Raw genomic sequence first — 25,875 nt, forward strand, 5'->3', positions numbered from 1 at the left:
AATAACTGATTCAATCTCTTTGCATGTTATAGGTTTGTTCTGATTTTTTAATTTTTGTTTGAGCCACTTAATTCAGGTTATGCAATTTATTGGCATGCAATTTTCCGTCCTATTCTTCCACAATATTTTTATTTCTGTAAGGTTGATAGTAATATTCCTGCTTTCATATATGATTGTAGTTATGTGCATTTTCTGTCCGTTTTACTTACTGAGTCTGTCTAAAAGTGTGTCAATATTGTTGATACATTAAAAAAAAACAGTTTTTGGTCTTACTAATTCTGTTGTTTCTCTAGTCTCTCTTGTTTCTTTTATTTTTATTATTTCTTAAATTTTGCTGCCTTTACATTTAGTTTGCTTTTCTTTTTCCTATTAAGGTATAGAGGTAAGTTACTGAATTCATTTAAAAATTTTTCTTTTAACATCTTTATTGGTGTATAATTGCTTCACAGTGGCGTGTCAGCCTGTGCTCTACAACAAAGTGAATCAGCTATACATATACATACATCCCCATATCTCCTCCCTCTTACGTCTCCCTCCCACCCTCTCCATTCCCGCTCCTCTAGGTGGTCACAAAGCACTAAGCTGATCTCCCTGTGCTATTCGGCTGCTTCCCACTAGTTATCTGTTTTACATTTGGTAGTGTATGTAAGTCCACGCCACTCTCTCACTTCGTCCCAGTTTACCCTTCCCCGTCCCTGTGTCCTCAACTCCATTCTCTGGGTCTGCGTCTTTATTCCTGTCGTACCCCTAGGTTCTTCAGAACCATTTTTTTTTTTTAAGATTTCATCTATATGTGTTAGCATATGGTGTTTGTTTTTCTCTTTCTGACTTGATTCACTCTGTATGACAAACCCTAGGTCCATCCGCCTTACTACAATAACTCAATTTCGTTTCTTTATGTGGCTGAGTAATAATCCATTGTATATATGTATCGTATCTTCTTTATCCATTCATCTGTCAATGGACACTTAGGTTGCTTCCATGTGCTGGCTATTGTAAATAGAGCTGCAGTGAACATTGTGGTACAAGATTCTTTTTGAATTATGGTTTTCTCAGGGTATTTGCCCAGTAGTGGGATTGCTGGGTCATGTGGTAGTTCTATTTTTAGTTTTTTAAGGAACCTCCATACTGTTCTCCATAGTGGCTCTATCAATTTAAATTCCCACCAACAGTGCAACAGGGTTCCCTTTTCTCCACACCCTCTCCAGCATTTATTGTTTGTAGATTTTTTGATGATGGCCATTCTGACTGGTGTGAGGTGTACCTCATTGTAGTTTTGAGTTGCATTTCTCTACTGATTAATGATGTTGAGCATTCTTTCATCTGTTTCTTGGCAATCTGTATATCTTCTTTGGAGAAAGGTCTGTTTAGGTCTTCTGCCCATTTTTGGACTGGGTTGTTTGTTTTTTGATATTGAGCTGCTTGTAAATTTTGGGAATTAATCCTTTGTCAGTTGCTTCATTTGCAAATATTTACTCCCATTCTGAGGGTTTTCTTTTCATCTTGTTTATGGTTTCCTTTGCTATGCAAAAGCTTTTAAGTTTCATTAGGTCCCCGTTGTTTATTTTTGTTTTTATTTCCATTACTCTAGGAGGTGGGTCAAAAAGGATCTCGCTGGGATTTATGTCATAGAGTGTTCTGTTTGTGTTTTCTTCTAAGAGTTTAATAGTGTCTGGCCTTACATTTAGGTCTTTAATCCATTTTGAGTTTATTTTTGTGTATGGTGTTAGGGAGTGTTCTAATTTCATTCTTTTGCCTGTAGCTGTGCAGTTTTCCCAGCACCAATTACTGAAGAGTCTGCCTTTTCTCCAGTGGATATTCTTGCCTCCTTTATCAAAAATACGGTGGCCGTATGTGCATGGGTTTATCTCTGGGCTTTCTGTGCTGTTCCATTGAACTATATTTCTGTTTTTGTGCCAGTACCATATTGTCTTGATTGCTGTAGCTTCGTAGTATAGTCTGAAGTCAGGGAGCCTGATTCCTCCAGCTCCATTTTTCTTTCTCAAGGTTGCTTTGGCTGTTCAGGGTCCTTTGTGTTTCCATACAAATTGTGAAATGTTTTGTTTTAGTTCTGTGAAAAATGCCAGTGGTAGTTTGATAGGGATGCATTGAATCTGTAGATTGCTTTGGGTAGTAGAGTCACTTTCACAATGTTGATTCTTCCAATCCAAGAACATGGTATATCTCTCCATCTGTTGCTATCATCTTTAATTTCTTTCATCAGTGTCTTATAGTTTTCTGCATACAGGTCTTTTGTCTCCTTAGGCAGGTTTATTCCTAGGCATTTTATTCTTCTTGTTTCAGTGGTAAATGGGAGTGTTTCCTTAATTTCTCTTTCACATTTTTCATCATTAGTGTATAGGAATGCAAGAGATTTCTGTACACTAATTTTGTATCCTGCTACTTTACCATATTCATTGATTAGCTCTAGTAGTTTTCTGGTAGCATCTTTAGGATTCTCTATGTATAGTATCATGTAATCTGCAAAGAGTGATAGCTTTACTTCTTGTTTTCCAATTTGGATTCCTTTATTTCTTTTTCTTCTCTGATTGCTGTAGCTAAAATTTCCAAAACAGTGTTGAATAATAGTGGTGAGAGTGGGCAATCTTGTCTTGTTCCTGATCTTAGAGGAAATGATTTCAGTTTTTCACCATTGAGAATGATGTTGGCGGTGGGTTTGTCATATATGGCCTTTATAATGTTGAGATAAGTGCCTTCTATGCCTAGTGTTTGGAGAGTTTTTATCATAAATCGGTGTTGAATTTTGTCAAGAACTTTTTCTGTATCTATTGAGAGAATCATATGGTTTTTATTCTTCAGTTTGTTAATATGGTGTATCACATTGATTGATTTGCATACAGTGAAGAATCTTTGCATTCCTGTGATAAACCCCACTTGATCATGGTGTATGATCCTTCTAATGTGCTGTTGGATTCTGTTTGCTAGTATTTTGTTGAGGATTTTTGCATCTTTGTTTATCAGTGATATTGGCTTGTAGTTTTTTTGTGTGTGTGTGATACCTTTATCTGGTTTTGATATCAGGGTGAAGGTAGCCTTGTAGAATGAGTTTAGGAGTGTTCCTGCCTCTCCTGTATCTTGGAGGAGTTTGAGAAGGATAGATGCTAGGTTTTCTCTAAATGTTTCATAGAATTTCTTGTGAAGCCATCTGGTCTTGGGCTTTTGTTTGTTGGAAGATTTTAAATCACAGTATCAATTTCTGTGCTTGTGATTGGTCTGTTTATATTTTCTGTTTCTTACTGGTTCTGTCTTGGAAGGCTGTGCTTTTCTTAGAATGTGTTCATTTCTTCCAGGTTGTCCATTGTATAGGCATGTAGTTGCTTATAGTAATCTGTCATGATCCTTTGTATTTCTGCAGTGTCAGTTGTTACTTCTCCTTTTTCATTTCTAATTCTGTTGGTTTTTCTCCCTTTTTTTTCTTGATGAGTCTGGCTAGTGGTTTATCAATTTTGTTTATCTTCTCAAAGAGCCAGCTTTTAGTTTTATTTATCTTTGCTATTGTTTCCTTCTTTTTCATTTATTTCTGATCTGATCTTTATGATTTCTTTTGCTAACTTTGGGATTTTTTTGTTCTTGTTTTTCTAGTTGCGTTAGGTGTAAGGTTAGGTTGTTTATTTGAGATGTTTCTTGTTTCTTAAGGTATGGTTATATTGCTATAAACTTCTCTCTTAGAATTGCTTTTGTTGCATCCCATAGGTTTTGGGTGGTCGTGTTTTCATTGTCATTTGTTTCTAGGTATGTTTTCATTTCCTCTTTGATTTCTTCAGTGATCTCTTGGTTATTAAGTAGTGTATTGTTTAGCCTCCATTTGTTAGTATTTTTTACTGATTTTTTTCTGTAACTGATAATCTAGTCTGATCACGTTGTGGTCGGAAAAGATACTGGATACGATTTCAATTTTCTTAAATTTACCAAGGCTTGATTTGTGACCCAAGATATGATCTATCCTGGAGAATGTTCCATGCGCAGTTGAGAAGAAAGTGTATTCTGTTGTTTTGGATGTGATGTCCTATAAATATCAATTAAGTCCACCTTGTTTAATGTATCACTTAAAGCTTGTATTTCCGTATTTATTTTCATTTTGGATTATCTGTCCTTTGGTGAAAGTGGAGTGTTAAAGTCCCCTACTATGTGTTATTGTCAATTTCCCCTTCTATGGCTGTTAGCATTTGCCTTACCGACTGAGGTGCTCCTGTGTTTGGTGCATAAATATTTACAATTGTTACCTCTTCTTGGATTGATCCCTTCATCATTATGTAGTGTGCTTTTTTGTCTCTTGTATTAGTCTTAATTTAAAGTCCATTTTGTCTGATACTAGAATTGTTACTCCAGCTTTCTTTTGATTTCCATTTGCATGCAATATCTTTTTCCATCCCCTCACTTTCAATCTGTATGTGTTCCTAGGTCTGAAGTGGGTCTCTTGTAGGCAGCGTATATACAGGTCTTGTTTTTGTATCCATTCAGCCAGTCTTTGTCTTTTGGTGGGAGCATTTAATCCATTTACATTTAAGGTAATTATCAATATGTATCTTCCTATTACCATTTTCTTAATTGTTTTGGGTTTGTTACTGTAGGTCTTTTCCTTCTCTTGTGTTTCCTGCCTAGAGAAGTTCCTTTAGTATTTGTTGTAAAGCTGGTTTGGTGGTGCTGAATTCTCTTAGCTTTTGCTTGTTTGTAAAGGTTTTAATTTCTCCGTCGAATCTGAATGAGATCCTTGTTGGGTACAGTAACCTTAGTTGTAGTTTTTTCCTTTTCATCAGTTTAAATATGTCCTGTCACTCCCTTCTGGCTTTCAGAGTTTCTGCTGAAAGATCAACTGTTAACCTTATGTGGATTCACTTATATGTTATTTGTTGTTTGGTGCTTTTAATATTTTTTCTTTGCATTTAATTTTTGATAGTTTGATTAATATGTGTCTTGCGTTCTCTTTGGATTTTTCCTGTATGGGTCCTCTGCGCTTCCTGGACTTGACTATTTCTTTTCCCATATTAGGGAAGTTTTCAACTATAATCTCTTCAAATATTTTCTCAGACCCTTTCTTTTTCTCTCCTTCTGGGATCCCTATAATTCGAATGTTGGTGCATTTAAAGTTGTTCTAGAGGTCTCTGAGACTGTCCTCTATTCTTTTCATTCTTTATTCTGCTCTGCAGTAGTTATTTCAACTATTTTATCTTCCAGGTCACTTAGCCGTTTTTCTGCCTCAGTTATTCTGCTATTGATTCCTTCCAGAGAATTTTTAAATTCGTTTATTGTGTTGTTCATCACTGTTTATTAGCTCTTTAGTTCTTCTAGGTCCTTTTTAAATGTTTCTTGTATTTTTCCATTCTCTTTCCAAGATTTTGGTTATCATTACTATCATTACTCTGAATTCTTTTTCAGGTAGACTGCCTATTTCCTCTTCATTTGGTTTGGTGGGTTTTTACCTTGCTCCTTCATCTGCATGTGTTTCTCTGTCTTCTCATTTTGCTTAACTTACTGTGTTTGGGGTCTCCTTTTCACAGGCTGCAGGTTCGTAGTTCCTGTTGTTTTTTGGTGTCTGCCCCCAGTGGCTAAGGTTGGTTCAGTGGGTGTGTATGCTTCCTGGTGGAGGGGACTGGTGCCTGTGTTCTGGTGGATGAGGCTGCATCTTTCTCGTGGGCAGGTCTGTGTCTGGTGGTGTGTTTTGGGGTGTCTGTGAACCTTATTATGTTTTTAGGCAGCCTCTCTGCTAATACGTGTGGTTGTGCTCCTGTCTTGCTAGTTGTTTGGCCTAAGGTGTCCAGCACTGTAGATTGCTATTCATTTAGTGGAGCTGGGTCCTAGCTTTGAGAGTGAGATGTCTGCGAGAGCTTTCTCTATTTGATACTATGTGGAGGTGGGAGGTCTCTGGTGGACCAATGTCCTGAACTTGGCTCTCCCATCTCAGAGGCACAGGCCTGACACCCGGCCGGAGCACCAAGACCCTGTGAGCCACACAGCTCAGAAGGAAAGGGAAAAAGAAAGAAGAAAATAAAAGTTATTTTAAAAAATGAAGAGTAATTATTAAAATTAAAAAAGTGACAAGAAAAATGAGGAAGAGAGCAACCAAACCAAAAGACAAATCCACCAATGATAGCAAGCTGTAAAAACTATACAAAAAAACAAAAAAATACGGGCAGACAGAACCATAGAACAAATGGTAAAAGCAGAGCTATACAGACAGAATCACGCACAGAAGCATACACATACAAACACAAAAGGAGAAAAAGAAAAAAAAAATATATTGTTGCTCCCAAAGTCCACTGCCTCAGTTTTGGGATGATTTGTTGTCTATTCAGGTATTCCACAGATGCAGGGTACATCAAGTTTGTTTTGGAGATTTAATCCGCTGCTACTGAAACTGCTAGGGGAGAATTCCCTTTCTCTTCTTTGTCCCATAGGTCCTGGGATTCAGCTTTGGATTTGTCCCCACCTGTTCGTGTTGGTTGCCTTAGGGCGTCTGTTCTTTGCTCAGACAGAATGGGGTTAAAGTAGCAGCTTGTTAGTGGACTCTGGCTCACTGAGGCTGGGGGAGGGAGGGGTACGGAATGTGGGGCAAGCCTGCAGCGGCCAGCATGAAGGTGCAACACCCTGAGGCGCACCGTGTGTTCCCCCTGGGAAGTTTTCCTTGGATCACGGGACCCTGGCAATGGTGTGCTGCAGAGGTTCCTGGGAGGGGGTGGGTAGTGACCTGCGCTTGCACACAGGATTCTTGGTGGCAGTTACTGCAACATTAGCGGTTTATGCCCATCTCTGGGGTGCGAGCTGATAGCCTCAGTTCGGGCCCATCTCTGGAGCTTGCTTAGGTGGTGCTCTACCTTCTGTGGGTACATGGAACAGGAATTGCCTCTCCTCGCGTTCCCCCAAACAATGGTCTCTTGCCTCTTCGGCAGGTCTAGACTTTTTCCTGGACTCTCTCCTGGCCAGCTGTGGCGCACTAGCCCACTTCAGGCTGTGGTCTCGCAGCCAACTCCATTCCTCTCCTTGGGATTTGATCTCCGAAGCCCGAGCTCAGCTCCCAGCCTCCACCCACCCCGGCAGGTGAGCAGACAAGCGTCTCAGGCTGATGAGTGCTGGTTGGCACCAATCCTCTGTGCGGGAATCTCTCCACTTTGCCCTTTGTACCCCTATTGCTGCACTCTCCTCAGTGGCTCCGATGCTTCCCGCTGCCCCCTGCCTCTGCCAGTGAAGAGGCTTCCTAGTGTGTGGAAACTTTTCCTCTTTCACAGCTCCCTCCACTGGTGCAGGTTCTGTCCCTATTCCTTTTTCTCTGTTTTTTCTTTTTTCTTTTGCCCTACCCAGGTACGTGAGGAATGTCTTGCCTTTTGGGAGATCTGAGGTCTTCTGCCACCGTTTAGTAGGTGTTCTGTAGGAGTTGTTCCACATGTAGATGTGTTTCTGATGTATCTGTAGGGAGGAAGTTGATGTCCACATCTTACTCTTCCGCCATCTTGAAGGGCTCCCTCAGTTTTTTTTTAATGTAAACATTTACCGCTGTATTTCCCTTTGAGCACTGCTTTTGTTGCGTCTCATCAATTTTGGTATGTGGTGTTGTTTTCACTGGTCTCAAAGTATTCTAATTTGTCTTGTAATTTTTTCTGTAACTCATTAGTAATTTAAGAGTGTGTTGTTTAATTTGCACGTATTTGTAAATTTTCCAGGTTTCCCTCCTGTTATTCATTTCCACTTCCTTTCCATTGTGCTCAAAGAAGATAATTTCTATGACTCCAGTCTTTTAAAAAAGTTACTGAGACTTTTTTGTGGCCTAGTCAGCTAACCTGGAGAATTTCATATGTGCACTTGAGAATAATGTGTATACTGTTGCTGGGTTTGGTGTTCCATATATGTCTATTACATCTGTTTAGTTTATGGTATTGTTCAAGTCCTCTGTTTCCATATTGATATTCTGTCTGGATCTTCTATGTTTTTTTGAAAGTGGTATATTGAAATCACCAGCTATTACTATAGTGATTATCTATTTCTGTCTTTGATTCTGTTAGTGTTTGTGTCATATATTTTGGGACTCTGCTGTCTGGTGTATATCTCTTTTTGATTGTTATATTTTCCTGATGAATTGATCATTTTTACTCAGTGTTATTATGTCTCACAAAATAAATGTGACAAAATTTTTTTTGTCTGATATTAACATAGCCACTCAAGCTTTCTTTTGGTTACCCTTTGTTTAGAATACCTTTTTGTATCTTCTTGTTTTCAATCTCTTTGTGTATTTAAATTTAAAATGAATTTCTTGTAGACAGCGTGTCATTGGATCATTTTATTTTTTTCAAAATTTATTTATTTATTTTTGGCTGCCTTGAGTCGTCTTTGCTGCACGCGGGCTATCTCCCATTGCAGCGAGAGGTGCAGGGTTGCGGTGCACAGGCCTCTCACTGCAGTGACTTTTCTATTGTTGCGGAGCATGGGCTCTAGGCTCATGGGCTTCAGTAGTTGTGGCACATGGGCTCAGTAGTTGTGACTCGTGGGCTCTAGAGCACAAGCTCAGTACTTGTGGCGCACAGGCTTAGCTACTCCGTGGCATGTGGGATCTTCCTGGACCAGGCTTGAACCCATGCCCCTGCATTGGCGTGTGAATTCTTAACCACCAGGGAAGTCCCTGGATCATTTTAAAACATTCCATTGTGCCAGTCTGTCTTTTAATGGGTTAGTTTAATACATTTATATTTAAGGAGATTGTTGACAAGGAAGGACTTTTGCCATTTTGCTGTTTTTCTTCTGTCTTTTTTTCTTACAACTTTATTAGAGTATAATTGCTTTACAATGGTGTGTTAGTTTCTGCTTTATAACAAAGTGAATCAGTTAAACATATACATATGTTCCCATATCTCTTCCCTCTTGCATCTCCCTCGCTCGCACCCTCCCTATCCCACCCCTCCAGGTGGTCACAAAGAACCGAGCTGATCTCCCTGTGCTATGCGGCTGCTTCCCATTAGCTATCTATTTTACACTTGGTAGTGTATATATGTCCATGCCACTCTCTCACTTTGTCACAGCTTACCCTTCCCACTCCCCATATCCTCAAGTCCATTCTCTAGTAGGTCTTTTTCTTTATTCCTGTCTTGCCCCTAGGTTCTTCATGACTTTTTTTTTCTTAAATTCCATATATGTGTGTTAGCATACGGTATTTGTCTTTCTCTTTCTGACTTACTTCACTCTGTGTGACAGACTCTAGGTCTATCCACCTCATTACAAATAGCTCAATTTCATTTCTTTTTATGGCTGAGTAACATTCCATTGTATATATGTGCCACATTTTCTTTATCCATTCATCCGATGATGGACATTTAAGTTGTGTCCATCTCAGGGCTATTGTAAATAGAGCTGCAATGAACATTTTGGTACATGACTCTTTTTGAATTATGGTTTTCTCAGGGTTTATGCCTAGTAGTGGGATTGCTGGGTCATATGGTAGTTCTATTTATAGTTTTTTAAGGACTCTCCATACTGTTCTCCATAGTGGCTGTACCAATTCACATTCCCACCAGCAGTGCAAGAGTGTTCCCTTTTCTCCACACCCTCTCCAGCATTTATTGTTTGTAGATTTTTTGATGATGGCCATTCTGACACGTGTGAGATGATACCTCATTGTAGTTTTGATTTGCATTTCTGTAATGATTAATGATGTTGAGCATTCTTTCATGTGTTTGTTGGCAGTCTGTACATCTTCATTGGAGAAATGTCTATTTAGGTCTTCTGGCCATTTTTGGATTGGGTTGTTTGTTTTTTTGTTATTAAACTGAATGAGCTGCATATAAATCTTGATCCTTTGTCAGTTGTTTCATTTGCAAATATTTTCTCCCATTCTGAGGGTTGTCTTTTGATCTTGTTTATGGTTTCCTTTTCTGTGCAAAAGCTTTGTTAGGTCCCATTTGTTTATTTTTTGTTTTTATTCCCATTTCTCTAGGAGGTAGTCAAAAAGGATCTTGCTGTGATTTATGTCATAGAGTGTTCTGCCTATGTTTTCCTCTAAGAGTTTGATAGTTTCTGGCGTTACATTTAGGCCTTTAATCCATTTTGAGCTTATTTTTGTGTATGGTGTTAGGGAGTGATCTAATATCATACTTTTACATGTACCTGTCCAATTTTCCCAGCACCACTTATTGAAGAGGCTGTCCTTCCTCCACTGTACATTCCTGCCTCCTTTATCAAAGATAAGGTGAACATATGTGCGTGGGTTTATCTCTGGACTTTCTATCCTGTTCCATTGATCATTATTTCTGTTTTTGTGCCAGTACCATACTGTCTTGATTACTGTAGTTTTGTAGTATAGTCTGAAGTCAGGGAGCCTGATTCCTCCAGCTCCATTTTTCTTTCTCAAGATTGCTTTGGCTCTTCGGGGTCTTTTGTGTTTCCATACAAATTGAGAAATGTTTTGTTCTAGTTCTGTGAAAAATGCCAGTGGTAGTTTGATAGGGGTGCATTGAATCTGTACATTGCTTTGGGTAGTAGAGTCATTTTCACAATGTTGATTCTTCCAATCCAAGAACATGGTATATCTCTCCATTTATTTGTATCATCTTTAATTTCTTTCATCAGTGTCTTATAATTTTCTGCATACAGGCCTTTTGTCTCCTTAGGTAGGTTTATTCCTAGATATTTTATTCTTTTTGTTGCAGTGGTCAGTGGGAGTGTTTTCTTGATTTCACTTTCAGATTTTTCATCATTAGTGTATAGGAATGCAAGAGATTTCTGTGCATTAATTTTGTATCCTGCTACTTTACCAAATTCATTGATTATCTCTAGTAGTTTTCTGGTAGCATCTTTAGGATTCTCTATGTATAGTATCATGTCATCTGCAAACAGTGACAGCTTTACTTCTTTTCCGATTTGGATTCCTTTTATTTCCTTTTCTTCTCTGATTGCTGTGGCTAAGACTTATAAAACTATGTTGGTTAGGAGTGGTGAGAGTGGGCAACCTTGTCTTGTTCCTGATCTTAGAGGAAATGCTTTCAGTTTTTCACCATTGAGGATGATGTTGGCTGTGGTTTTGTCACATATGGCCTTTATTATGTTGAGGAAAGTTCCCTCTATGCCTACTTTCTGCAGGGTTTTTATCATAAATGGGTGTTGAATTTTGTCAGAAGCTTTCTCTGCATCTATTGAGATGATCATATGGTTTTTCTCCTTCAATTTGTTAATACGGTGTATCACATTGATTGATTTGCATATATTGAAGAATCCTTGCATTCCTGGAGTAAACCCCACTTGATCATGGTGTATGATCCTTTTAATGTGCCGTTGGATTCTGTTTGCTAGTGTTTTGTTGAGGATTTTTGCATCTATGTTCATCAGTGATATTGGCCTGTAGTTTTCTTTCTTTGTGACACCCTTGTCTGGTTTTGATATCAAGGTGATGGTGGCCTCGTAGAAGGAATTTGGGAGTGTTCCTCCCTCTGCTATATTTTGGAAGAGTTTGAGAAGGATAGGTGTTAGGTGTTCTCTAAATGTTTGATAGAATTCGCCTGTGAAGGCATCTGGTCCTGGGCTTTTGTTTGTTGGGAGATTTTTAATCACAGTTTCCATTTCAGTGCTTGTGATTTGTCTGTTCATATTTTCTATTTCTTCCTGATTCAGTCTTGGCAGGTTGTGCATTTCTAAGAATTTGTCCATTTCTTCCAGATTGTCCATTTTATTGGCATATAGTTGCTTGTATTAATCTCTCATGATCTTTTGTATTTCTGCAGTGTCAGTTGTTACTTCTCCTTTTTCATTTCTAATTCTATTGATTTGAGTCTTCTCCCTTTTTTTCCTGATGAGTCTGGCTAATGGTTTATCAATTTTGTTTATCTTCTCAAAGAAGCAGCTTTTAGTTTTATTGATATTTGCTATTGTTTCCTTCATTTCTTTTTCATTTATTTCTGATCTGACTTTTATGATTTCTTCTGCTAACTTTGAGGTTTTTTTGTTCTTTCTCTAATTGTTTGAGGTGCAAGGTTAGGTTGTTTATTCAAGATGTTTCCTGTTTCTTAAGGTAGGATTGTATTGCTGTAAACTTCCCTGTTAGAACTGCTTTTGCTGCATCCCATAGGTTTTGAGTCGTCGTGTCTCCATTGTCATTTGTTTCTAGGTATTTTTTTATTTCCTCTTTGATTTCTTCAGTGATCACTTCGTTATTAAGTAATGTATTGTTTAGCCTCCATGTGTTTGTATTTCTTATAGATCTTTTCCTGTAATTGATATCTAGTCTCATAGCATTGTGGTTGGAAAAGATACTTGATACAATTTCAATTTTCTTAAATTTACCAAGGCTTGATTTGTGACCTAAGATATGATCTATCCTGGAGAATGTTCCATGAGCACTTGATAAAAATGTGTATTCTGTTGCTTTTGGTTGGAATGTCCTGTAAATATCAATTAAGTCCTTCTTGTTTAATATATCATTTAAAGTGTGTGTTTCCTTATTTATTTTCATTTTGGATGATCGGTCCATTGGTGAAAATGGGGTGTTAAAGTCCCCTACTATGAATGTGTTACTGTCGATTTCCCCTTTTATGGCTGTTCGTATTTGCCTTATGTATTGAGGTGCTCCTATGTTGGGTGCATAAAGATTTACAATTTTTATATCTTCTTCTTGGATCGATCCTTTGATCATTATGTAGTGTCCTTCTTTGTCTTTTGTAATAGTCTTTATTTTAAAGTCTATTTTGTGTGATATGAGAATTGCTACTCCAGCTTTCTTTTGGTTTCCATTTGCAATGAATATCTTTTTCCATCCCCTTATTTTCTGTCTGTATGTGTCTCTAGGTCTGAAGTGGGTCTCTTGTAGACAGCATATATATGGGTCTTGTTTTTGTATCCATTCAGCCAATCTGTGTCTTTTGGTGGGAGCATTTAGTCCATTTACATTTAAGGTAATTATCGATATGTTTTTTCCTATTACCATTTTCTTAATTGTTTTGGGTTTGTTACTGTAGGTCTTTTCCTTCTCTTGTGCTTCTTGCCTAGAGAAAGAAGTTCCTTTAGTATTTGTTTTAAAGCTGGTTTGGTGGTGCTGAACTCTTAGCTTTGATTGTAAAGGTTTTAATTTCTCCATCAAATCTGAATGAGATCCTTGCTGGGTAGAGTAATGTTGGTTGCAGGTTGTTCTCATTCATCACTTTAAATATGTGTTGCCAGTCCTTTGTGGCTTGCAGAGTTTTTGCTGAAAGATCAGCTTTTAACCTTATGGGAATTCCCTTGTGTGTTATTTGTTGTTTTTCCCTTACTGCTTTTAATATATTTTCTTTGTATTTAATTTTTGACCGTTTGATTAATATATGTCTTGGCATATTTCTCATTGGACTTATCCTGTATGGGAGTCTCTGTGCTTCCTGGGCTTGATTAACTATTTCATTTCCCATATTAGGGAAGTTTTCAATTATAATCTTTTCAAATATTTTCTCAGTCCCTTTCTTTTTCTCTTCTTCTTCTGGAATCACTATAGTTCGAATGTTGGTGCATTTAATGTTGTCCCAGAGGTCTCTGAGACTGTCCTCGGTTCTTTTCATTTTTTTCTTTATTCTGCTCTGCAGTAGTTATTTCCACTATTTTATCTCCAGGTCACTTATCCGTTCTTCTGCCTCAGTTATTCTGCTATTGATCCCATCTAGAGTATTTTTCATTTCATTTATTTTGTTGTTCGTCATTGCTTGTTTCATCTTTAGTTCTTCTAGGTCCTTGTTAAATGTTCCTTGCATTTTGTCTATTCTATTTCCAAGATTTTGGATCATCTTTACTATCATTATTCTGAATTCTTTTTCAGGTAGACTGCCTATTTTCTCTTCATTTGTTAGGTCTGGTGGGTTTTTTCTTGGTCCTTTATCTGCTGTGTGTTTTTCTATCTTCTCATCTTGCTTATCTTACTGTGTTTGGGGTCTCCTTTTTGCAGGCTGCAGGTTCGTAGTTCCCGTTGTTTTGGGGATGTTTTTGTATGTCCTCAGTGGCTAAGGTTGGTTCAGTGGGTTGTGTAGGCTTCCTGGTGGAGGGGACTAATGCCTATGTTCTGGTGGTTGAGGCTGGATCTTGTCTTTCTGGTGGGCAGGTCCACGTCTGGCGGTGTGTTTTTGGGTGTCTGTGGACTTATGATTTTAGGCAGCCTGTCTGGGTGGGGTTGTGTTCCTGTCTTGCTAGTTGTTTGGCTTAGGGTGTGCAGCATTGTAGCTTGCTGGTCGTTGAGTGAAGCTGGGTGCTGGTGTTGAGATGGAGATCTCTGGGAGATTTTGGCCGTTCGATGTTATGTGGAGCTGGGAGGTCTCTTGTGGACGAGTGTCCTGAAGTTGGCTCTCCCACCTCAGAGGCACACTCCTGACTCGTGGCTGCAGCACCAAGAGCCTTTCATCCACACGTCTCAGAATAAAAGCGAGAAAAAGTAGAAAGAAATAAGCCAAAAGAAAATAAAATAAAGTAAGGTAAAATACAATAACACTTATTCAGAAAAAAAGTTTTTTAAATAGTTTAAAAAAAAAAAGGACGGATAGAACCTTAGGACAAATGGTGAAAGCAAAGCTATACAGACAAAATCTCACACAGAAGCATACACATACACACTCACAAAAAGAGGAAAAGGGGAAAAAATAATAAATCTTGCTCTCAAAGTCCACCTCCTCAATTTGGGATGATTCGTTGTCTATTCAGGTATTCCACAGATGCAGGGTACATCAAGTTGATTGTGGTGCTTTGATCCGCTGCTTCTGAGGCTGCTGGTAGAGATTTCCCTTTCTCTTTTTTGTTCTCACAGCTCCTGGGGCTGAGCTTTGGATTTGGCCCCTCCTCTGGGTGTAGGTCACCGGAGGGCGTCTGTTCTTCGGTCAGACAGGACGGGGTTAAAGCAGCAACTGCTTCGGGGAGTCTGGCTCACTCAGGCTGGGGGTAGGGAGAGGTACGGAGTGCGGGTCGAGCCTGCGGCGGCAGAGGCCAGCGTGACGTTGCACCAGCCTGAGGTGCGCCGTGCGTTCTCCCGGGGAAGTTGTCCCTGGATCCCGGGACCCTGTCAGTGGCGGGCTGCACAGGTTCCCCGGAAGGGGGTTGTGGATAGTGACCTGTGCTCGCACACAGGCTTCTTGGTGGTGGCAGCAACAGCTTTAGCCTCTTATGCCCGTCTCTGAGGTCCACACTTTTAGCCACGGCTCGCGCCTGTCTGTGGAGCTCCTTTATGCAGTGCTCTTAATGCCCTCTCCTTGCGCACTAGGAAACAAAGAGGGAAGAAAATGTCTCTTGCCTGTTCGGCAGGTCCAGACTTTCCCCCAAACTCCCTCCCGGCTAGCCGTGGTGCGCTAACTCCCTGCAGGCTGTGTTCATGCCGCTAACCCCAGTCCTCTCCCTGCGCTCTGACCAAAGCCCGAGCCTCAGCTCCGAGACCCGCCTGCCCTGGCGGGTGAGCAGAGAAGCCTCTCGGGCTGGTGAGTGCTGGTCAGCACCGATCCTCTGTGCGGGAATCTCCCCGCTTTGCCCTCTGCACCCCTTTTGCTGTGCTGTCCTCCACGGCTCCGAAGCTTTCCCCCTCCGCCACCCGCAGTCTCCACCCGCGAAGGGGCTTCCTAGTGTGTGGAAACCTTTCCTCCTTCACAGCTCCCTCCCACTGGTGCAGGTCCCGTCCCTATCCTTTTGTCTCTGTTTATTCTTTTTTCTTTTGCCCTACTCAGGTACGTGGGTACTTTCTTTCCTTTTGGGATGTCTGAGTTCTTCTGCCAGCGTTCAGTAGGTGTTGTGTAGGAGCAGTTCCACGTGTAGATGTATTTCTGATGTATCTGTGGGGAGGAAGATGATTTCCGCATCTTACTCTTCCGCCATCTTCCCGGAAGTCCCTAGTTGTCTTATATATCCTTTCTTGCCCAATTCCTCTATCACTGCTTTTGTTTGTGTTTGATTTTTTTCTCGTGTACCATTTTCATGTTTTAAATATTTTAAATTATTTTCTTAGTAATCATCCTGGTGATCAGAATTAATATCTTAACGTTTATACCAATTTAGTTTGAAATGATAGTAACTTGGTTTTTATTCATTTATTCAGGCATACCTCAAATGCATTGCGGGTTTGGTTCTAGGCCACTGCAGTAAAGCAAACATCACAGCAAAGTGAGTCACTTGAGTTACTGTAGTCTGTTAAGTATTCATTAGCATTATGTCTTAAAAAACTATGTACATACCTTTATGTACATACATAAAAAACACTTTATTGCTAAAAGGTGCTAACCATCATCTGAGCCTTCGTTGACTTGTAGTCTTTTTGCTGGAGGAGGGTCATGCCTCAGTGTTTATGGCTGCTGAAGGCTGGAGTGACTGTGACAATTTCTTAAAATAAGACAACAGTGAAGTTTGCCATATTGGTGGACTCTTCCATTCATGAATGAATTTCCTGTAGCATACAGTGCTGTTTGAGATCATTTTACCCGTAATAGAACTTTTTTCAAAATTGGAGTCAGTCCTCTTAAACCCTGCCAGTGCTTTATCAATTAGGTTTGCATAATATTCTAAACTGTTTGTTGTCATTTCAGCAGTCTTGTCAGCATCTTCACCAGGAGTAGATTTCATCTCAAGAAACTACTCTCTTTGCTCATACCTACGAAGCAATTCTCATTTGTAAAAGTTTTTATCATGAGAATAGTAGTAATGCTGTCACATATTCAGACTGCACTTTTAATTCTAGTTCATTGCTATTTCACTACACCCACAGTTCTTTCCCCCACTGAAAACTTGAACCCCTCAAAGTCATCCATGAGGGTTGGAATCAACTTCTTGCAAACTCCTGTTTATGTTCATGTTTTGATCTCTTTCCATGAATCACAAACGTTACTAATGGCATCTAGAATGCTGAGTCTTTTCCATGTTTTCAACTGACCTTGTCCAGGTTCATCAGAGGAATCACTAACTATGACAGCTACAGCCTTATGAAGTGTATTTGTTAACTAATGAAAGTTGAACATGGAAATGACTCCTGTGGGTTGCAGGTTGGATGCTGTGTCAGGAGGTGTGAAAGCAACATAATTCTCACGGTGCATTGTTAGCAGAGCTCTTGGGTGATCAGGTGCATTGTCAATGAGCAGTAATATTTTGAAAGGAATCTTCTGAGCAGTAGATCTCAAGAGTAGGCTTAAAATATTCACTAAACCATGTTATAAACAGATGTGTTGTCATCCGGGCTTTGTTTTTCCATTTCTAGAGCACAGGCAGAATAGATATAGTGTAATTCTTAAGGGCCCTAGGATTTTTGAAATAATAAATGAGCACTGGCTTCAGTTTAAAGTCAGTAGCTACCTTAGACCCTATAAAGAAAGTATGCTTGTTTTTTGAAGCTTTGAAGTCAGGCACTGACTTCTCTCTACCTATGAAAGTCCTAGATGTCATCTTCTTCCAAAGTAATGCTGTTTTTTCTACATTGAAAATCTTTTGTTTAGTGTAGGCACCTTAATTACTTATTTTAGCTAGATCTTCTGCATAATTTGCTTCAGTTTCTACATCACCATTTGCTGCTTTACCTTGCACTTTTATGTTATGGAGACAGCTTCTTTCCTTAAGCCTCATGAACTAGCCTCTGCTAGTTTCATACTTTTTTTCTGCAGCTTCCTCACTTGTCTTAGCCTTTGTAGGGTCTTGCTCTGGATTAGACTTGGACTTAAGGGAATGTTGTAACTGATTTGATCTTCTATCTAGATTCCTAAGACTTCCTCATATCAGCAATAAGCTGTTTTGCTTTCTTATCATTCATGTGTTCACTGGAGTAGCATTCTCAATTTTCTTTAAGAACTTTTTCTTTGCAGTTACAACTTGGCGAACTGCTTGGTGCAAGAGGCCTTGCTTTTTATCTGTCTCAGGTTTTGACGTGCCTTCTTCGCTAAGCTTAATCATGTCTAGTTTTTGATTGAAAGTGAGAGACATACAATTCTTCCTTTGACTTGAACACATAGCGGCCATTGTGGGTTTATTAATAGGCCTAATTTCAATATTGTTATGTATCCAGGAATAGGGAGGGCCATGGAGAGGGAGAGAGACAGAGGAATGGCCAATCAGTGGAGCAGTCATAACACACACAACATTTATCAATTATGTTTGCTGGCTTATGTGGATGTCATTCATGGCATCCTAAAACAATTATGATAGTAACATTGCTGATCACAGATTACCATAGGACACATAATAATAATATGAAAAGTTTGAAATATTGGGAAATTATCAAAATGTGACAAAGAGACATGAAATGAGCAAGTGCTGTTGGAAGAATGACAGTGATAGACTAGCAGGGTTGCCACAAAACCTTAAATTTGTAAAAAATGCAATATCTTTGAAGCTCATAAAGCAAAGTGCAATAAAATGAGGTGTACCTGTAATAACTTGTAAAATTTTGCTCCCATCCCCATCCCTCACTTATATTATTGTTAATAAATTACATCTTTTGATTCAAAGAAATGGAAAGATGGATTGGATTGGAGGAATTAATATTGTTAAAATGCCCATACATTTTGGACAAAGAAATCTACAGATTTAATTCAATTCATATCAAAATATCCATGACATTTTTCATAGAACTAGAACAAATAGTCCTAAAATTTATATGGAACTGCAAAAGACCCAGAATTGCCAAAGCAATCCTGAGGAAAATGAACAAAGCATAACCCTTCCAGACTTCAGACTATACTACAAAGCTACAATATCTTATAATAATGTATAATGGAAAATAATCTGAAAAAATGGTATAACTGAATCACTTTGCTGTACACCTGAAACAAACACAATATTGTAAATCAACTATATTTCAATTAAAAATTAAACTGTATCTTTATACATTGTGTGTTCATTAACATAGGTATATAAATACTATTTTATTACTTTTAAATCATAAAGGAAACAAATACAGGAATTACAAACGAAAAATAAAATAATACTGGCTTCTATATTTACCTGTGTAGTTAATTTTTCCAGTGTTCTCCTTTTTTTCTGTGGCTTCAAGTTTTGTTTATTCTTTATTTCTGCATGAAGGAGTTCCTTTAGTGTTTCTCGTAGGGCAGGGCAGGTCTAGCAACAAACTTCCTCAGTTTTTATTTTTCTAGGAATGTTTTAATTTCTCTGCCATTTTTGAGTGATAGTCTGCTGGGTATAGAATTCTTATTTGACAGTTTTTTTTTCAGCATTTTAGATATGTCATCCTACTGTCTCCTGGCTTTCATGATATTTAATGAGAAATTGGCTGTTAGTCTTACTGTGGATTCTGTGCATTACTTGTATATAATGAGGTGGATTGTTTTTGTTCTTCCTTCAAGATTCTTTCATCTCTGGCTTTTACAGTTTAACTATACAGCTGACTTTTGAATCACACAGGTTTGAACTGCACCTTTCCACTCTTACACAGGTGTTTTTCAACAAAAACTAAAATACTACACAGTCTGTGGTTAGTTGAGCACTGATGTGGAACCACGGATACGGAGGGCTGACTATAAAGTTATTTGTGGATTTTTGACTGTGCAGGGAGTCAGTACCCCTAACCCTGGTGTTGTTCAAGGGTAAACTATAGTTTTATCTGTGTGACTCTTTAAAATTTTTTTTAAAAATTTAAAGATTATCTTCCATTTACAGTATTACAAAATGTTAGCTATATTCCTCATGTTGTATGATACATCCTTGAGCCTATCTTACACCCAATAGCTTGTACCTCCCACTCCCCCACCTCTATATTACCGACCCAAACCCCACCCCTATCCCCCCACCCCCACCCCCGCCCACTGGTAACCACTAGCTTGTTCTCTATATCTCTGTGTGTGACTCACTTCTGAGTTTCTCCTACTTGGAGTTCATTTACCTTCTTGATTGTGTAGATTTCTGTATTTAACTTTAAATTGGTAAGTTTTTTGCCATTGTGTCTTCAGATATTCTTTCTTCCCCTTTCTGTTGATATACTTTTGGAAGTCTGTTTTCTCTGGAAGTCAGACTTCAATATCTGGGCTTACATGGAGATGATTTGTGTGAAATTCTTTTTTGTTGTTGTTAATGGGTCATATTTTCACATTTCTTTGTATGCCTTTTGATTTTTTTTTGTTGTTTTTTAAAAACTGGACATTTTGAATATTACAGTTTTGTAATACTAGATTCTCCTCTCCTCCTCATGCTTTACTGTTGTCTTTTCAAGGGCTGCAGTCATTTCTTTATTTACTTTTTTCTAAACTGTTTTCTCAAGGACTGTATTCCTTGTCATGTGTGGTTACTGAAATTTTGTTGTCTGGGTGTTTAGCAGTGATCTTCCAGATTTCCTTAGTTAATGGGAGTTGGAAAAATGTAATTTCTTGTTTTTTTGCAGATTGTCTGTTAGCTGAGGTACTTCTTCAGAGGTTAGGCAGGCTACCTACAGCTTTGCCTTAGTATTCACCTTGTGCTTGCACAGAGAGCAAAGATCAGCTAGAGTTGCAAGCCTGTGCCCCTCAGGTCTTCTCTAAGAATTCATCCAGCCCTGGGCATTCAAGTAGCAGTCTACATTTCCTAGTATGTGTGATATCCCTTTGAAGTACTTATTCTTCAAATATCTTAACTCCTCTGCCTTTTTATTTTGAGGCTTTTTAGATTGTCTGTTATTTATGTAATCCATTGTCTTGCCCCTGGCAACTACTTTTATTGTCTGTCTTTAAATCTTTTTGAAAGATGATACTCTTTCAAAAAAAAAGGGAAGCCCTTCAAAACACTCTGCCACAGTTTTTGAGATCGGGTCCATGGTGTTCCCTTTGGCACCAGCAAGCCATACTAGTAACTCTGTCTGCTGTCCGTGTGGGCACCATAGAGTTGGGGGAGGGGAGACGGCATACAGGTAAGCAAAAATACTATTGTGCTCTCTTATCAAATAAAATAGACTGTTAGGCACTTCTCTCTTTGTTATACGTTTTTATTAGATTACAGATGTCCATAAAAGATGTCTTGTCATTTTTTTTTTTTGGCAGGCTAAGAGTTGCTTCATTGGAGGGCCTCATTCTTGAGGTTTCTTACTCCTCCATTTTCCATGACATCATTTCTTTTTTTCATTTTTGAAAGATTGATAATTCAGTGTTCATGGTTTTTTCCTCTCCACTCATCAGTTTTATTCCATTGTCTTTCACCTTACATAGTTTCTACCAAAAAGTCTGATAAAATTTTTTGTTTTTCTGTGTGTGAGGAATTATGTTTTTTTAGCTTCCTTTTGAATTCTCTTTCATTTTTAGCAATATTATATTTTAGATATTATTCTTGGGAATTCTCTGGTCTTCCATCTGTGTTTTAATGTCAAATTATTTTTGGAAAGTTCTCCTGTGCTATCTCTTCAAATATTTATTTTGCTTTGATCTTTCTCTCTCCTTCTGGAATTCTAGTTATACCTATGTTATTCTATTAGGTATTGTGCCATGGCCTGTCTTGGATGCTCTCTTTTGTCCCACTTCCTCCGCTACTTTTTTTTTTGTTTGATAAACTTTATTTTTTAGAGAAGTTTTATGTTCACAGTAGAATTGAACAGAAGGTAGAGAGATTCCCCCTATAACCCCTGTTCCCACATACATATAGCCTCTCCCACTATTAACATCCCACATTACAGTGGTATGTCTGTTACAATCAATGAACCTATGTTGACATTATCACCTAGTGTCTGTAATTTACATTAGGGTTCACTCTTTGTGTTACATATTCTATGGTTTTTGATAAATGTACAGTTAGATGTACCCACCATTCTTGTATCATACAAAATATCTTCTCTGCCCTAAAAATCTTCTGTGCCCACTTAGTCATCTCTCCTACCCCATAACTTCTGGCAGTCACTGATATTTTTACTGTCTCCATAGTTTTGCCTTTTCCAGAATGCCATATTGTTCAAATCATATAGTATGTAGTGGTTTCAGATTGGCTTCTTTCAGTTAGTAATATGCATTTGAGCTTTCTTTGTGTCTTTTCCTGGCTTGATAGCTCATTGCTTTTAAGTGTTAAATAGTATTCCATTGTCTGCATGTACCACAGTTTATTTATCCATTCACCTCTTAAAGCACACCTTTCTTTCCTGTTTTGGCAATTTTGAATAAAACCGCTGTAAACATCTTTGTGCAGGCTTTTATGTAGACATAAATTTTCAATTCATTTGGGTAAATACTAAGGAGTGTGCTTGTTGGTAGTACTGGTTGATTGTAGTCTGTGTATTCTGGCATATTCATTTTATTCTAAAGTAATTTTCAAAAGACCTGAATAGACATTTTTCTGAAGAAGGTATATAAATGACCAAAAGCTACATGAAAAGGTATTCAACATCACTAGTCTTCAGGGAAATGAAAATCAGAGCCATGATGTATCACTTCACACCTCTGTTAGGATGGCTTTTATCAAAAAGTTAAGAGATATATTCTGGTTGAGGATGTGGGCAGAATGGAACCCCTTCACTGTTCGTGCAAATGTAAACTGGTAAAGCCTCTGGAAAACAGTGTGGAGGTTCCTCAGATAATTAAAAACTACCATATTACATAGCAATCCCACTTCTGGGTATATATCCAAAAGAAATGAAATCATTATCCCAAAGAGATAGATGTACTCCCATGCTCATAGCACCATTATTCACCATAACCAAAATATGGAAACAACCTTATGTGTCCATGGATGTATGAGTAAAGAAAACTTGTTGTGTCTATGTGTGTGGAATCACTTATATGTGGAATCTTGAAGCGGGGGTGGGGAATTTGTAGAAAAGTGGTTGCCGGGGCCAAGTGGTAGGGGAAATAGGGAGAGGCTGGTTAAAGGGTACAAACTTTGTTATAAATGAATATTGTCTGAGGATCTAATGTATAATATAGTGACTATAGTTGATAACACTGTTTTGTGTAATTGAAATTTGCTAAGAGAGTAGAACTTACTGAATGTTGGGACCAAAAAAAAAGGAAAAGTAAATATGTGAGGTGGTGGATTTGTTAATTAACTCAATGGGGGAAGCCCTTCATAATGTATCCATATATCAAATCATCCCGCTGTAAGTAACAGTTTCATTTGTCAACTGTACCTCAGTAAAGCTGGAAAAAATAATTTCTTTCTTCCTTTCTTTCTTTCTTTTTATTTTAGTTAACAGGATTACCTTTGAGGTTATTTTGAAAGTTTTGAGTTGTACAGCACTTGATTCTTTGCTCCATTGTGGAAAGAGCTTTACAGCAATGATTACTTCAGAGTTACCAGTGTTACAGTAAGTATTATAGCTTTCTTTTTATTTTTTTAAAATGCATGTAACACTTTTCTGTATCAAAATGCTCTCATTAATAAGACATCAAATATGTTCTCTGATAGTTGGGTAATATGTTTGAAGTAAAAGAACTATCAGAGGATGTAATTACTATATCCATCTATAGCCCTTGCATCATAATGTCAGCATGTTCTGTGTTACTGAACAAAAAACATGTTACACTGTCTTATATTAGGAGTCAGCAAACTATGAACATGGGCCAATCTGGCATGCTGACTGTTTTTGTAAATAAAGTGTTATTGGAATAGAGTCACACTGATTCCTTTGCAGACTGTTTATGACTATAAGTTGTAATAGAGAATGAATTAATCTGCAGAGCATAAATATTTTGTTTGACGATTTACAGAGAAAGTTTGTAGACCTCTATCCTGTATCACACTGTGTGTCTAACCCTCTCACCCCCATGCCAGAACTTCTTTTCCCTGAGATTGAGATTGTGATTGGTGAGTCCTTGGCATTTCTGGTGGCATCTCATTATTAGATTTTTTTAGGGTTGTAGGACAGATCTAGAATTTGATCTTATTGTGAATTCTCTGGGAGATGTGATCAGGGTAATGGCAGATACTTTTCTTTTTATACGTGTCATTAAGCTACAAATTAGGAATCTGCATACTGTGATCCTTTATGATAACAGTGCTTTAGATATAATGAAAGTGACCAACAGTATATGTAATTATTTATATGTTTTTATAGTCCCAGATCATTTATATGTGTCTTCTCCAAGAGACTGTAGTCACCTTCCAGTGGTCTCCTGGCCTACTGTTTTTCCTCTGGAGCTCTAAGACAAAAAGCTATCCAAATTACTTTACGTGCTAAAAACCCATCAATACCTACCCTCCTTTGTTTGTCCAAATATAGGAGATACAAGCCCTTTCTATTTACTTAACTTCAAGCCTCTTTATTAGCCTTAACTTGAACATAATACCAAGTGTGGAGGTCTCCATATAGTATTTGTTCTTTGTATTTTTGTTTTTCTTAATTCTGCCTGCAATGCCTATGTGTATCTTTCCTTACCTGGCCATCTTGGTAGTCCTGTGGGTCTTGGCTAAAGTATGCCTCCAGCAAAGCTCCTCTGACTCCTCAAAGTTGGGTAGGTTCCCTCCTGTGCTCCTGTCATACTCTACCCTTTTTTTAATAGTATCATACTTAACATAATGTTTTATAACGCTTTCTTATTGTTTTTGTCTGAACTTTGTACCTTTGTGCTTTATTATTTTTTTTCTTTATTTTTTTTTTGCGGTACGTGGGCCTCTCACCGTTGTGGCCTCTCCTGTTGCGGAGCACAGGCTCCGGACATGCAGGCTCAGCAGCCATGGCTCACGGGCCCAGCTGCTCCGCGGCATGTGGGACCTTCCCGGACTGGGGCACGAACCCCTGTCCCCTGCATCGGCAGGCGGACTGTCAACCACTGTGCCACCAGGGAAGCCCTGTGCTTTATTTTTGTATGGCCAGCTCCTAGCACACTGCTGGGTATTAGGCACACCCTTTGTAAAATATCTCTTTGATTAAATATAAAACATAGGTTGTATTTAAATAGATTATATTTAACAAGCGATTGCATGGGCATGATAGTATTTAACATGTTTTGTGGATAACTGTATTTTTCATAAAAATGTAAACTTTTAATACGATAATGGATAGTAGTGATCTGCGAGATGGGTAAATGAAATTTGCTTTTAATCTGTCAGCTGGAGATGTACTCTTGGTGAAGTTGAGATCTAAGAAGCATTTATTGAGTACATAAAACAATTTTCTGAGGATATTATCTTCATCGATCCATCTAACTATACCATGTCTACATTGTAGAGGAAAGGAAACATGATATGTCTCTTAGTATTGGTAAACTTCAGTTTCTGTCATTTGTAAAGTGAAGATAACATATTGGAAATTAATTTCTAAAGTCTCTTCAAAAACAGACAAATCTTTTGATCCCATGATTGTTAATGTTGTGTTCAGTAGTGATTTTTCTAATTGAGATACTAGAAAGGTCACTCTAGTGAATGACCTTATTATTTCTTGGCTTGCTTAGTCATTATAATGACAAATGAATTTGTTACCTTAGCGTGTTTACTGTTGGGTTGGCCAAAAAGTTCGTTCACGTTTTTCCATTACATTGTTGGAAAAACCCGAATGAACTTTTTGGCCAGCCCAATATTAAGCATCATCAAATATTGTCAATTACCACATATTATATATTCCACCAAATGTTGTAGTACAAGGAACTGTGTTAAGCTCTGGGGAGAAAGAGCAAGTGGAAAAGACTCAGTCCTTGTTGCCATGAAGCTTATATAGATAGATATTAATCAAATAATCACAAATGTATGGATTTAAACTGCCCTTGGTGCTATGAAGGTAAGATAGAGGATTTTATTAGAACTTTAACACATGCCTTGATTTAGTCTACTTTTCTAAGGAAGAGACATGATTCTTAAACCTGAAGTGGAGGGAATTTGGGGGAAGAAGAAGGGATCAGGGTGTTAATTCCAGACTTAAGGAATGGCATGTGCAAAGACCCTGAGGTAGGAGGAATCATGGTATGTTTGAGGGACTGAAATAAAGCTGTTTGTTATTTTTCTTTTTTCAGGATTGAGGATGGAGAGTGGTGTGAAATAAGGATTGCAAGTAGGGTAGGGCTGTATCATACAGGG

General features: G+C 38.3%; 1 protein-coding gene across 1 annotated transcript in view; it reads left to right on the forward strand.

Moving 5' to 3' along the window:
- STAG1 (stromal antigen 1) overlaps positions 1 to 25,875 on the forward strand; it is a 428,313-nt gene that overhangs the window by 103,942 nt on the left and 298,496 nt on the right. The window contains exon 2 of the mRNA XM_033404083.2: positions 23,053 to 23,170. Coding sequence (XP_033259974.1) covers positions 23,142 to 23,170 — 29 coding nt within the window. The 5' untranslated portion in view covers positions 23,053 to 23,141. The remainder of the gene's footprint in view (positions 1 to 23,052; positions 23,171 to 25,875) is intronic.

The sequence above is a fragment of the Orcinus orca genome, chromosome 5 (assembly GCF_937001465.1).
Source record: "Orcinus orca chromosome 5, mOrcOrc1.1, whole genome shotgun sequence".
In the NCBI taxonomy this organism is placed as follows: domain Eukaryota; kingdom Metazoa; phylum Chordata; class Mammalia; order Artiodactyla; family Delphinidae; genus Orcinus; species Orcinus orca.